The sequence below is a fragment of the Nanorana parkeri genome, unplaced genomic scaffold, assembly GCF_000935625.1.
Source record: "Nanorana parkeri isolate BGI_ZX_2015 unplaced genomic scaffold, ASM93562v1 scaffold1342, whole genome shotgun sequence".
NCBI lineage: Eukaryota > Metazoa > Chordata > Amphibia > Anura > Dicroglossidae > Nanorana > Nanorana parkeri.
The window spans coordinates 271,206-283,901 of record NW_017307610.1 but is presented as its reverse complement, the minus strand read 5'-3'; the positions used below and the strand labels follow the sequence as shown (position 1 = coordinate 283,901).

At 40.3% G+C, this 12,696-nt stretch overlaps 1 protein-coding gene across 6 annotated transcripts in view; it reads right to left on the bottom strand.

Annotated features, from left to right (window-relative positions):
• PAM (peptidylglycine alpha-amidating monooxygenase) overlaps positions 1-12,696 on the bottom strand; it is a 161,815-nt gene that overhangs the window by 123,432 nt on the left and 25,687 nt on the right. For all 6 annotated transcript variants that reach the window (XM_018569485.1, XM_018569488.1, XM_018569487.1 and 3 more), the window contains exon 4: positions 9,115-9,172. In XM_018569485.1, the coding sequence (XP_018424987.1) occupies positions 9,115-9,172 (58 nt within the window). The remainder of the gene's footprint in view (positions 1-9,114; positions 9,173-12,696) is intronic.

Below are 12,696 nucleotides of genomic sequence, written 5' to 3'. Positions count from 1 at the left end.
CCCCATATTGTAGCATACCAAGCAGAGTCTTATAAGGGCACACTCTGACTCCCCCCTACAGCAGGACAGCACCAGGGACTGGAAGGACCATAAATCTTACAAAAGGTTCTGCCGGGAGCTCCACGGTAATAAGTAGAGGGCAGACAGACTGGGCAAACACTTTTCTCTAGTGGCTGCTTAAACTGAGCTTTTATGCACACTGTGCAATGTATCTTGCTTACTGACAGGGAAATTAGAAACATTCAACGCAAGGTCCACAACATCACCTCGTAGAACTGTACTTGTAAGAATAGCAGATATTATTTATGGCTACCATTTGTCTTTGCTTCTGCTGCGGCTTAATCTGATAATACTTCCCCCATGTTTCTTCATACACCGTTCCCTTTTATACTGCACACTTTGGCACTCCCTGCTATCTGCTTAAGAATTTAGGTTATGGCTAGATGGGAGGAAAGAGACAAGAAAGGCGTTTTAATAAAACCATGGAACAATGCACTAATCTGTTATGAGACTGTCAGGTTTATTTAAAAGACCAGTGTAAAGTGTAATCATAATGTACAAAGTGATTTCAGTAACCCTCAGCAGCTAGGTTCCATTTTAAATGTAGGATGATCAGTGAAATATTCATTCTAATTGGTTACGATGGGTTACTGCCCTTTGCTTCATTAAATAAAGCTTTATATGTGCCACTGAAATGCTCAGCACATTGCACTATTTCTTCCGATTTGTATATTCTGCCATATGATACCATACCACGACTATACGTATGACTACAGCCATCAAATCACTCAGCCATGTGTTGTTACATAGTATTTGAGGTTGAAGACACAGGTCCAACCTTTGACCGTTGTTCTATCCCCCTTATTTTTTTCCTCACAACTTGGATTATTAGTGTACTGTATATCACCTCCAACTTTTATTCCCACAATTGGAAACATCCTGGACAATGGTCTTTTAGCAAGGGGGTTTACAGGACAATTGTATAATACTGTTTGAGCCTTTCTGTAATATTTTCACAGAAAATAAGTGGCCTTGTTGTTGAACTATAGTAATAACAGAGCAGCACTGCAACTTCCAGCCAACTAGAATAAGTCTAAGTTTTGACATTAGATGATGTCAAATGTTCCGATATATTCCAACCACCTGCAAGGCAAGCTCTTTTCAGGATGAGGCAGAGTGCTCTATTAACCTGTAAGATCAGTTCAGCCAAGCTTACAAGTAGTTTTAATGAGGAAGAAGAAGAGCTGGCACTAGATATATCACGGGGAAATAACTGTAGGCAAAATCAACTTTCACCTTCAATAGTCTCAAACCCAAACGCTTCCCACTGGCATGAGATGTGCATCCAACCCAGACAAAAACAGCTAGATCAGGCATATGTTGTTATCTCATGTCTATGTATTCCGTCAGCAAGTGTAAGATCATTTTTGCCTGATATGGTTACGTTTTTATTTGTAATAAATGTCAGGGAACTTTAAGAGAACCTGTAATGGGCCCCGTCGCCCCCTTAGACACTCAACCACCTACACTCTTCAGACACTGGAAAAGGAATGTAGGATGCAAGTTCCACTCCGGTTAGAGCTTACACCAGAAGTAGATACATTATTAGAGAATTCAGGAGTCAGTCCGCCCAATCCAAGAGCCAGCTCCATAAACAACACCCAGAAAAAAACCTCAGAAGTTAAGCACCAGCTGTACTTTGTAAGGAGCATTGGCTACCTGGCTCCTGGTATTTGTCCAGCCCTAGCTTACGCAGGCTTCCCTAGAGGACTCCTCCTGCCCCCAGGTGACAATGGAAAAATTGCCAAGCAACAGCAGCTTCACATGGAGAATGTCACATGCTTCTCCGTACCTGAATTATTGGATATTTTCTCTGCTCCAGATGGCTGAATAAAGTGGGATGGCAAAGTGTACGTGACTATGTGCTCCTGGGGAGGGGAGGGGGAGGGAAAAAAATTAACCTGCAACTTTGCTCTTGAGGGACCAAATTAAAAACTGTCACAATGCAAAAATACCTACAAATGAAGCTCAAGATGGAATATGCCATTTTCTGACACCCAAATGCTCTTAGTCTAGACTATGAAACAGTTCCATTTGATTTATCTGTCAGATAAGGTTTTCTAACATTTTTTTATGGATATTAGCGTCTAAATAAAATAACATACTTATTTATTAATTAAGCTAGTCTCGTCTGGAATTCTGTAGATGGTTTTCAATATAAAGGCTGTAAACAATGCAAGACAAGCAATTACGGCAGAACTCCTAGCATGTGGTCTTGTTAGGATGTGTATGGGAAGCAGGCATTCCCGGGAATGTTCATGCATATGTATACATTCCAATGATGAGATCACCACATTTCAGCATCGTCTGCTCCCTGCAGAGAAGGCGCATTTGGTCCAGGAAGATAAAGATAAGCATGTGTGCTGGAGGGGAATACATTTGAATTCCACCAGCTGCATTTAAAGAAACTCTTTACCAACAAATACATTTTTTTAAATAACCAGACCCTTTGGTTGCAATCATTTTTTATTAAAGTGTATTTTTTTTTAAATCACAAATTTGTATATTCAACTGCAACTGACATGCAATAAAAGAGATTCACGTCGAGACCACCTGTATGTCTTCTTTTATAATTTGCTTGGGAAGCTATCATAAAATAAGCAGCCCTTCCAAAAAAGATCAGTAATACTTACCAGTCCAGCAGGCAGTGACAGCCAACTCTGCTCTTCTGAAGAGCCACCGTACCCAAATAATCTTCTGCATCCATCATGTTTGCAATGAGTTAGAAGCCTGGTCCGCCAATGCATTTGGCAGATGAAACAATAGCTTGCAGTGGACAACCAGCCTTTTGACACTCCAGGAATTGTGTCAGATGCAGCAAGCAGATTCTATAGGCACTTCAGCTGTTCAACAGAGCGAAGATTGGAGTAAACCCACCCCAACCCTTGTCAGACCAGTAAGTTATTATTCATCTACTTTTGTGGAGTGGCTTGTTTAAAAAATAAAAGTTGGTGGTGATTGAGTCACATTAAAGTATATGTAATCCCAAATAACATGTTAATGTCATTAAAAAAAAAAATTCTAATATCTGATCAACCTGCCATGAAAGTTCTCATTCAGGAACTTCCTTCAACGGGGTAACAACATTCTGTTCCTTTCTCACAGTTTTGGTCCTGCGTTGTCATCCTGTCTTATGTTCTCACAATGGAGTGGCCAGATTAACACACATTGCAGAGGTGCGGCCATCTGTTACCGTCGGGGCATTCAGTGCAGACAGAAAATGGCTGCAAAGAAGCGGCAGGAGATCAACAGTGCTGATATGCAGCAAAGGATGGAAAAATAAAAACAAAAAAGGAGGCAAAAAAAGCATTTAAAAAAGAAGAAATCTTACAATTGTTTGTGATACACAATGAAATGTCAGTTTGGCTTTACATATCATTTAAAATCTCTGTAATGACATAATTTCGTATGAACATAAAAACACAAATTGTAGCATACAGCAACAGAGTAAAGGACTTGAAGTTTAGCTTTCCTAAGCTGACACAGATTTCACGATTAAAATGGATTGCTGAACTCCGTATTCTATAATTGCTCACTGACTCACTTTTGGATTCAAAGCGTTCACTTTAAGTCACTGCCAAGTATGAGCTAGTGTATTTACTAGAAACAAACAGACACTAGTTGGGCACAAATCTTCAAAATCACTAAATATATAGCAAAACTAACGCAGTAGGAACAACATGCCTGGAAAAAGCCTGAGCCAAATTACCAGCATTTGGAAAGCGTTAGCTGAGAGTCAGAGTAGTACACAGGCTGTCAATGCCGAGCTTTCCTGAAAATGCCAGATACCTGGCTATCAAGCTGATGCATTGACCTAAATCATATGTGAAGCACAGAAATAAGAGAAATCAGACTTTTCTCTGACTTTCATTTGCTGTATGGAAATGTTGGATCTGTGTATTGAGAAAGCCAGACACTAGCTGGAGGCTAGCAATGGCAGCTGCCATATTACTATCACATTTACTTTAAAGCTGGCCATACATCTATAGATTATCTGCAGATTTTCTATGGTCAGATGGAAAAAGTGCATCAGATTCCTCCATCTACGCTAAACTATGTGGATGGGGGAATCTCCCACCTGGCCAAGCTTCAGTATCTTGCTAGTCGGCCCCGCTGGCTCTCAAAATACCTGACCAATGCCTGCATCCAATCAGATTGTTCAGGTATTTTTACAGCCAGCGGGGCCGACTAGCAAGATACTGAAGCTTGGCCCAGTGAGAGATTCCTCCATCCACACAGTTTAGCGTAGATGGAGGAATCTGTTGCACTTTTTCCATCTGACCATAACAAATCTGCAGATAATCTATAGGTGTATGGCCAGCTTAAGAATACTTTAAAAGAGAACTCCAGAAAAAAAACTGCGCATTTAAAATCTGCCGAATAACAAAAAGTGCAAGGAGGTTTATGCCGCCTCCTGTCTCTCTCGTATCTTTACCATTTACTGGTTCACTGAGCACCCACCAATAGCTTTCACAATACACTGGTGCCTGAGAAGAGGCTGTGGGGACAGGTCTAGCAGCCAGACAGGACTAAGGATCAGATGAGTATTTCTTTATTTTCAGCCCCTAGACAAAACAAGCACTTAACCCTAGCAGTGCCACGGTAGCCCCACTGCAAGGGTTAACTTTTTAAAATCATGAAGTTCTTCTTTAACTAGAGTATAGGAACATTAAAGTGAACAGTGCTTAAGTGACCAGTACCTGTGTTAGTCTTTGACATGATCTCTATGTCCTTATGAAGCCTCTTGTTTCCTAGGTTCAAACTGTACATGGATGTTTCTGTCCACGTTCAGAATAAGCCCCATCTCTTATAAAGCTAAACCCCATCGCTGTCATACAACTATTAAATGCCAGGACATGGGTGACCAGCAAAAGATCTGGCATTTGCCCGTTAGATGATATGGGATCAGGCTTTGTGTCTTGAGTGATAAAAGCAGAGGTCCCATGTACAGCATAGGATCCAAGGGAGTTCACACAAGCACTTTAGTGTGGTTGATACTTTTGAGGCCAGGCCAGGTTCAGTAAACTCCACAGTGTTTGGCTTTAAAAGAGAATAATGGACAAACCTTTTTTGGCTGTAGTTTTCTTTGGGGGTCGCAGGAGAACATATAATAATATGTCCTCCCGTGACCCAAAACTCAGCATATAGCGGGCTATTGCCCACTATATGCTGACAGTGCAGAACAACACTGCAGCCAGGAAAGATTCTGACACTATTATCGGGATCCACCACTTCTGTCCGTCCCTCCAGCCAGTGCTGGAGAAATGGAGAGAGGAGGAGGGAATCTCTGCAGGGAGCGGTGACTAACAGTCCCCATTCTCAGCAGGGAGATCACAGCGCTATGTGATCACTCAGTTCTCAGTCTATAGAGCCGATGTGTGACAGCTGGCTCTAGCTATGGGGATGAGTGTATTTCACTCCCATCATAATTCTTCTTTAAATACAGTAAAGTAGGGTATACACGGGTAGATTTTTGCACAAACGAAAAATCCTGTTGGAACGTTCGTTAATATCATCAGAAGCTTAGCGATTGTTATTCGAAATTTTAAATGAATTTCGTTTTTATTTAACATTTGATTTCGGAATTAATGTAGTATCATTTAATTGAGAAAAATGTTCCAGCATGCTTCTTCAAATCTTTTTGTCAGTGCAGACGAAATCCATCATCCATGTCACTGCATCAATGATTAGAAAGTCGAACGAACGTTCTTAAATTGGTTTCATTCGTTTGAAATGATAACCGTGTATCCCCTACTTTTACTGTGTATCCCCTACTATCTCATCAAATCATTTCAAATGACTTACTAGCCACAAAATATTCATCAAATCAGATATGCTTATGGTTTAGAAATACCTTGCGTAAACTTTTGGTTTCCCTTGATGTAAGAAAAACAAATATTTACTTTGAAAAGTAATCTTGTTATTCATCAGCTTCTTACGCGCGCACAAACACAAAACCTTCATTGGCCATCCTATCCCACCCCAGTATGTATTGCTACAGCGCTAATGATTACCATGGCAACTCCAAAGCCATGGCCTCCGGAGAGATGTCCTTCTTGGCCTCTTTTACATCTGTCTTGTCTGCCAGGCACAGCATAATGAAATACTTATTTTTACAGAATAAACAGAGCAGGACAACTAATTTCTCTGGAAAAATGTACCCCTCACTGATAATTTATGACAAAACCAGACATCAGATTGTGAAAGTGAAAACAATTGTAAAAATGTAAAATGACAGAAAACTAAGCAATTACATTTTTTAAAAATGAACTACCCTTACTGGGTTTTCCTAAATTACCAGACTATCTCAGTAAGGTTGAAAGTTTATAGTGAACCTTGCAGCCATCTAAATCTTTTAGAAATAGAAGTCACGCTTAAGAGCAGATAACAATATTGTGCCTACTGATGCCTTCAATGGACAGAAAAGTCTCTTTTGTGCACTTCTGCGATCCTATTTTCACTTTGTTACCAAGGGTTTAACACTTCTGGGTTAGGTTCTTACACATAACAGCCCCACTATCTTTCTCAGCACAAAGACATTTCTAACGTTTTTACTATTAATCACAACAATGATTAAAGCTCTTTTCTGGTCAGGATCTCCCTAAACTGAAAGTTACTCCTTCACCCTCTTCAAATAATCCTCTAATTATATTTTAGAAACACCAAGTTAAATGCCAGAAATACTTACCTGAATCTGTAGTCATGTGACATGCTATGTTCTACGTAGGGATGCACCAATATATCGGCCGCCGAAACATATCGAACAAAAATGGCACTTTTGGCAAAATGCCAAAAGGTGCCATTTTCTGGCCGAAATAGCAATGCATCTGATCTTCCTCTCCTCCCCACTGGGTGCTGCTGTTTCCCAGCAGGGAGGAGAGGAACTGTCACAGGAGGCCGAGTACTGCGGGAGGAGAGCGATGTGAGCGGCCAGCATATCTCCTCCTCGCACCACTCAGCCTCCGGTCACAAATCAGGAGAGCAGCGGTGTAGGCGGAGACAGCCATTGCTGTCAGAGGAGGCTGAGCTCTCCTCCCGCACCGCCCCGCCGCCTGTGACAGCTATCAGGATGGAGAGCGGGTACAAACACTCAGCGATCACTGAGTGTTTGTAAATAATTGAGGACATGGTATGTTTACTATATCCTCAATTATGAATGAATGAGAAGTGATCTACATCACCTCCTGTTCATTCATGATTGAGGGGCAGCAGAAAAAGTGATTGAGGACTGTGTCCTTAATCTCTTTTTCTATTTTAAAAAGGGAAATATCAGGGGCTTTATTTCTCCAAAGCCCGTAAAAGTAAGAAACATCTTTAATAAAATATTTAAAAAAATGAAAAAGTTTATAAAAAATAAATAAAAAAAAATTTTTTACATTTGAAAAAGTTAGAATAAAAACATTTTCGGTTTTGGCCTGACATTTTTTTAAATTCGGTTTCGTTTTTTTTGTTTTTTTTATTTTGGTGCACCTCTAGTTCCAAGTCTTCTACCTTCCTCATTGCAGAGTGGGAGGTTTCTTCTTTGGGCAGCCACATCACTTCATGGATGTCATAGACACAATCCATTGGCAGACCAGTTGCGGAGTCCCCATAGGCTCCAAAAGAATGCAACAGCATGATAACGTCAGTGGCAAGCACAAGAATGATCAGAAGAGAGCCCCAACTGCAGAGCTGGACCACCAGTCTCCACTAACAAAAGGGGCACCACTGAGGGTCACGTGACAACAGAATCAGGTAAGTGAAAAAAGGCTTTGGAGGAATGTTCTTCAAAAAAAAATTACTGGAGATGGGCTTAACAACCATGTACAGTGGACTCATTAGTGTCTATGGTTCCTTTTTTTTTTTAAATGTCTGGAATCATGAATAAAAACTGATTTAAGTTAATATTAAGGGAGTGAGCTGTGGTAGGCAGGAGCATAAGTGTGCTTTATTTGCGGATGACTTGCTCCTGTTTGTCACATCACCTTTGACCACACTCCCTAATGTCTTGCTATTATATATTGTGTGTATAGCCTCTAGTGATCCCCTCCTACTACTTGATTATGCTAATGTGGAAGAAACTGTAATGCAATTGTATGTTATACTGGTTGTGCATCATGTGCTATTTTATTGTCTTATTGTAATTTGGAAAATTAATAAAATACTTTGAAAGATAAAAAACTGATTTAATTTGGCACACACAAGGTGAACAGCCATACTGATCTTGTCTGCCATTATGTCCATTATGCCATTGTGTCCAAAAAGGGTAGTTCTATTTGCCAGACAAAACCAGTAACTTTAGCTACTGTAGGTTCAATTAACTTTGTTATAATCTATGTTTTACATACAGGACAATATGTGTTCCAATAATGGCCATTAATGAGAACACTGCAAAATGTTGATCCAGAAAGTATCTGCATACCTTTGGGGATCAAGAAGGATATTTCAGCTATCTGTAGACATCTGTGGGCAAACAAACCTGAATTTTTACTCCAACAGTAGAATCTCTCCATCATAGCACCTAATGGAGAGAAAGACCACTTCCTGCATCCTCCTCCATGTAATGGATGTAGAAAGTGAGCGAGCCAGGGAACTCGGGTGCATTGATTTTGCCTCGAGAGTTTTGTAGAAGTATAAAAAGCAATGGTAATTAACCCACTAGCATCAATACAATGAACTGTCAGCTTTAAATGAATTGACCATTTAAGATCAATAAGTGACCATGTTCTTAGCTCTAGAACCATTTTATGTTATGCATGTAAAGAGCCTGTTTAATGTTGCAGAGATAAGAAGTTATTCCCAGACAGAAAACCAATATCTAACAAATAGTGAAACTGGTAGTGTTAGCCATGGGCACAGGTATTCATTTACTCTGCCACCATTACTCATGCAGCCCCCAAGACACATTGTTATCGTGACTCTAAGTAGATTTTTCTTCTACTTCCAATATGCATTATGCAAGACAAATGTAATTAAGGGACCATACGACAGAAGATTATGCTTATGATTTGAGGAGAAAAAAGCCAAGTAATGCTTCAACATTATAGTGATAATTTTCATTCATATCGTACATACCTACGTAGGCCTCATCATCTTCTGGCAGCCGGTACGACTTGCACAGATAGGTGTCAGACTGAAAAAAATAAATGAAATGTTCTTAGAAGCAAGTAAACATCCATTTGGTCTCGACTCATTTCAAATACAGGCAAGATCATTAGAAAGTGACAGTTTAATTTAGAATGTAGACAGTAAAGCAGAGAATTTACTGCCTCATCAGTCGGATAACTGTGCAAATCAAAATAACATAATAGCAAGGAACTCCAAACTGTTATTTTTCCTGGGTGGCAAGTCAGACAACAAATTTCTCTATAGACAATTACTGACCATCTACTACTGCAGGCATGACACCACAGCCATTACTTTATTTAAAAGGGTTTCTTCAAATTAAAGGCGCATTCCACTGAAAAACAGGACATTTGCAAAAACACCAGTCATCATTGGGCTCATGCAAAAATTGATTATTCAGGCCTACATTACATGCAGACGTACATTATCAAATATGTTTAGGCTCAGAAATAAAAGATCTATATGCCTTTTGCTAACTTTGTTTGAGTCAAAGCCTTCAGCTTGATTAGGAGGGGTTAAGGATCATTTTAACAATTACAGTTGCTGCCCTATCAACTGCCTGAGCTCACACGGTCAACCCCAAGAGTACATAGCAGTGTGAAAAGAGTCCTGTAGTTAATTCAAGCTTTTTTTGACATAGTTATGCAGTCACTGGTGCAGACTGGGGAACAAACAAACAGTGAGTCACAGGTAATAGAGCAAGAACTGCCAGACTTCAAGGTGACTTTTAACGGTTGACATTTAAGATGGAGAGTCAGGCTCAGACATAGTAAAGCTAAATAAGAGAAGGTAAAACCACAGGTCAGTGCGTTCCATGGGTTTCAAGGACTGTTCTTGAGCAGCATGCCACCTCACCCAAAGCCACTAGACTAGGAGAGCAAGGGGGCACTTCACAGAATCATGTCAGAAGAGGCCGCATGCCCACCTAGGTTCTGAGAAAAGCCTGCTTATCTTGGCTCCTTTGATTTTTTAGAACACAGAAGCTGCATGATTTTTTTTGACTAGAACTAGCAGTTTGCCACATGGTTTCATTTGTTGTCTGCTGATGCCATCAAACTTGATTCTCTCAGTTGCTTTAGCTCACTTATCCTTGGTTGGCCACTTCCCCGAGTTTATTATTTTTGCAAAAAAAGAAGTATATACTTACCTGTGACAAATTCACCTGGATATGGTGTGTGACTTTGCCTGGGGCCGCACAGCTTTTCTTCCCAAAAATCCTTCCAGTGTGCTACCTCACATGTGTGGCCCTATTAACGCAACACTAAACTCAGGAGTTAAATGCATTCAAGTTTCCAAACTATTAGTAAAAATGTATCTTATTTGTGTATCACTGGGCTGTAGATCCTCAAATCGTCTCTGAATTCATGCTGACACTGTGTGTTATAAAGTAGCCACTGATCCAAGATCACTCCCATGATGGACTACACTCCCAATACAAATTTAGTAAACTAAACACGAGATTGTAGTCCATCAGGGAATTGAACTTGGAGCTGTGGCTACTTTATAACACACACAGGAACCATGGGGAACAAAAATAGCCACCCTCCAAAAGGAAAGACAGCATCAGCATTAATTCAGAGATGGTTTGGGGATCTACAGGTGAGTGATACACAAATAAGATACATTTTGTAATAGTTAAGGTACTTGAATGCATTTTTAAGAATTAACTCCTGAATTTGGTGTCACTAAGTAAATGTGTTTTGGCTATGGATGTGAGGGAGGAAGACTGATGGGAAGGTTCTGGGAGAAACGCTTGGCGACACTAGATAGGCTACACAATTATCTACTTCCTGCGAGCTGAAGAGACAGCAAAAACAGTCTTATATTTCTTTTGTAAACTACAAATCTCATGTACAGGAGCTAAACAAAGAAAGACATGTTTGAGGTCCAGCTTGTTTGACAACCATGGCTGCCTCCATACATACAGTTGAGTTAAAGTGTGAAGCCCCGAAGAGAACGGATGTTATTTTCAGGATTAGCAGATGAAAAAAAAATAAAAATAAGCCTAAAAAGGAAAAAAAAAAAAGGAAAATCAATGCAGCCACTAGCAGGACTGGTAATCTGCAATGTATTAGTTCTTTCTTTTTTGGGGGGGGGGTTAAGATATGCTTTACCTCTGCAAGCTAATCTCCACGAGCTACCATGGTAACAGGCAAAAAGCATGGAAGAACACAGGGCAAGGAGTAGACCAAATCCTTCATTAACAGAAGAGCCCTGCAGCAACTGTCTGTAAATGAAAATTATCAGAGTATCTGTGATGATCCTAAGGAGACATTTCACAGCAAAAGTATGCGAAGTCTGGAATTTGTTCATCCAACAAAATATAATAACATAATGTGGGTTTATTTTTATTTTTTTTAACACTGAACAAAGAGGAATGCTGCACAGAAAACAATGTAAGTTCCCTTCTAAATGACTGAATCTGACTGCCATATTGTGCACTGTAGTCCTATGCCCAATGGATGTTGCATGTACAAAATTGTAGGAGAAACATACCTGGTAAGAAACCCTTAGGGATTCCTCAATTCATATTCCCACTGCAGTATGGGGAAATGAAAAGGAAAGTTGATTGCTTTGATCAATACATACACAGATATACATTGTACATATTTATTTAGATCAACAGTTTTCCAAACTATGGCCTGCTGGATGTGAGACCGGCCTCTGCAATGAGAAAGCCCTTTATGCAAGACTTTCTCTTTGTGAGCTGCAGCTTTGTGTGTGGTGCAGCAGGTGCCAGGCACTGTAATGCAGAGCTCATGTCAGGGCAGAGTTTAATCCTACTGCCCATTGGGGAAGCAGGGGTGCGGGATTCCTATAGCTCGACGGGACATGCAGTTCTTGCTGCCGGGCAGGTGGTTGTCGTCTACATTTAACCCTGTAGAGCAGGGAAAGCTGTCGCTCGTGGTGTACAAGTGATCTGGGAGGCTGTACAGATCACTTGAAGCAGCCTGCTTGTCCGCCATAGTGTCACTTTAAACAAGTATCAAATCCAGTAACTATGTGCTGCACAAGACATATCAAGTAACAAAAAAAACACCTTCTTTACCTAAGTGTGGCCAAGTGGGGATTGATAAACTAAGCTCCAGGCTGGTGAATCAGCAGTTACAATAATAATAGTCATACCCCCGCACTCTTTTTTTAATCCCACTGTAATGGAAGCGGGCACAGCCTACATGAGAAAGGCAACTCTGATCTGAATTCAGGAGAAGTGCAGCTTTGTTGCCACACCATCACAGGAAGCTGTGTTGGGTGGACTTCACTGGCAGTTCAAACTGTTTTTTGGGACTTTGCAGGTAGCTTAAGAGAAATCTTTAAGTGCAGATTTTAAATAAGACAGTTATGACAAATAACACACAAATACATATATACACCCCCAAAATATATTTGTAGCACCACATGGTTGGAAGATCTGCCTTTTAGTTCTAGATGACCAATGCAATTGTGCAACTATATTACAACAGAAATACTGTGTGTGTGTGTGTGTGTGTGTGTGTGTGTGTGTGTGTGTGTGTGTGTGTGTGTGTGTGT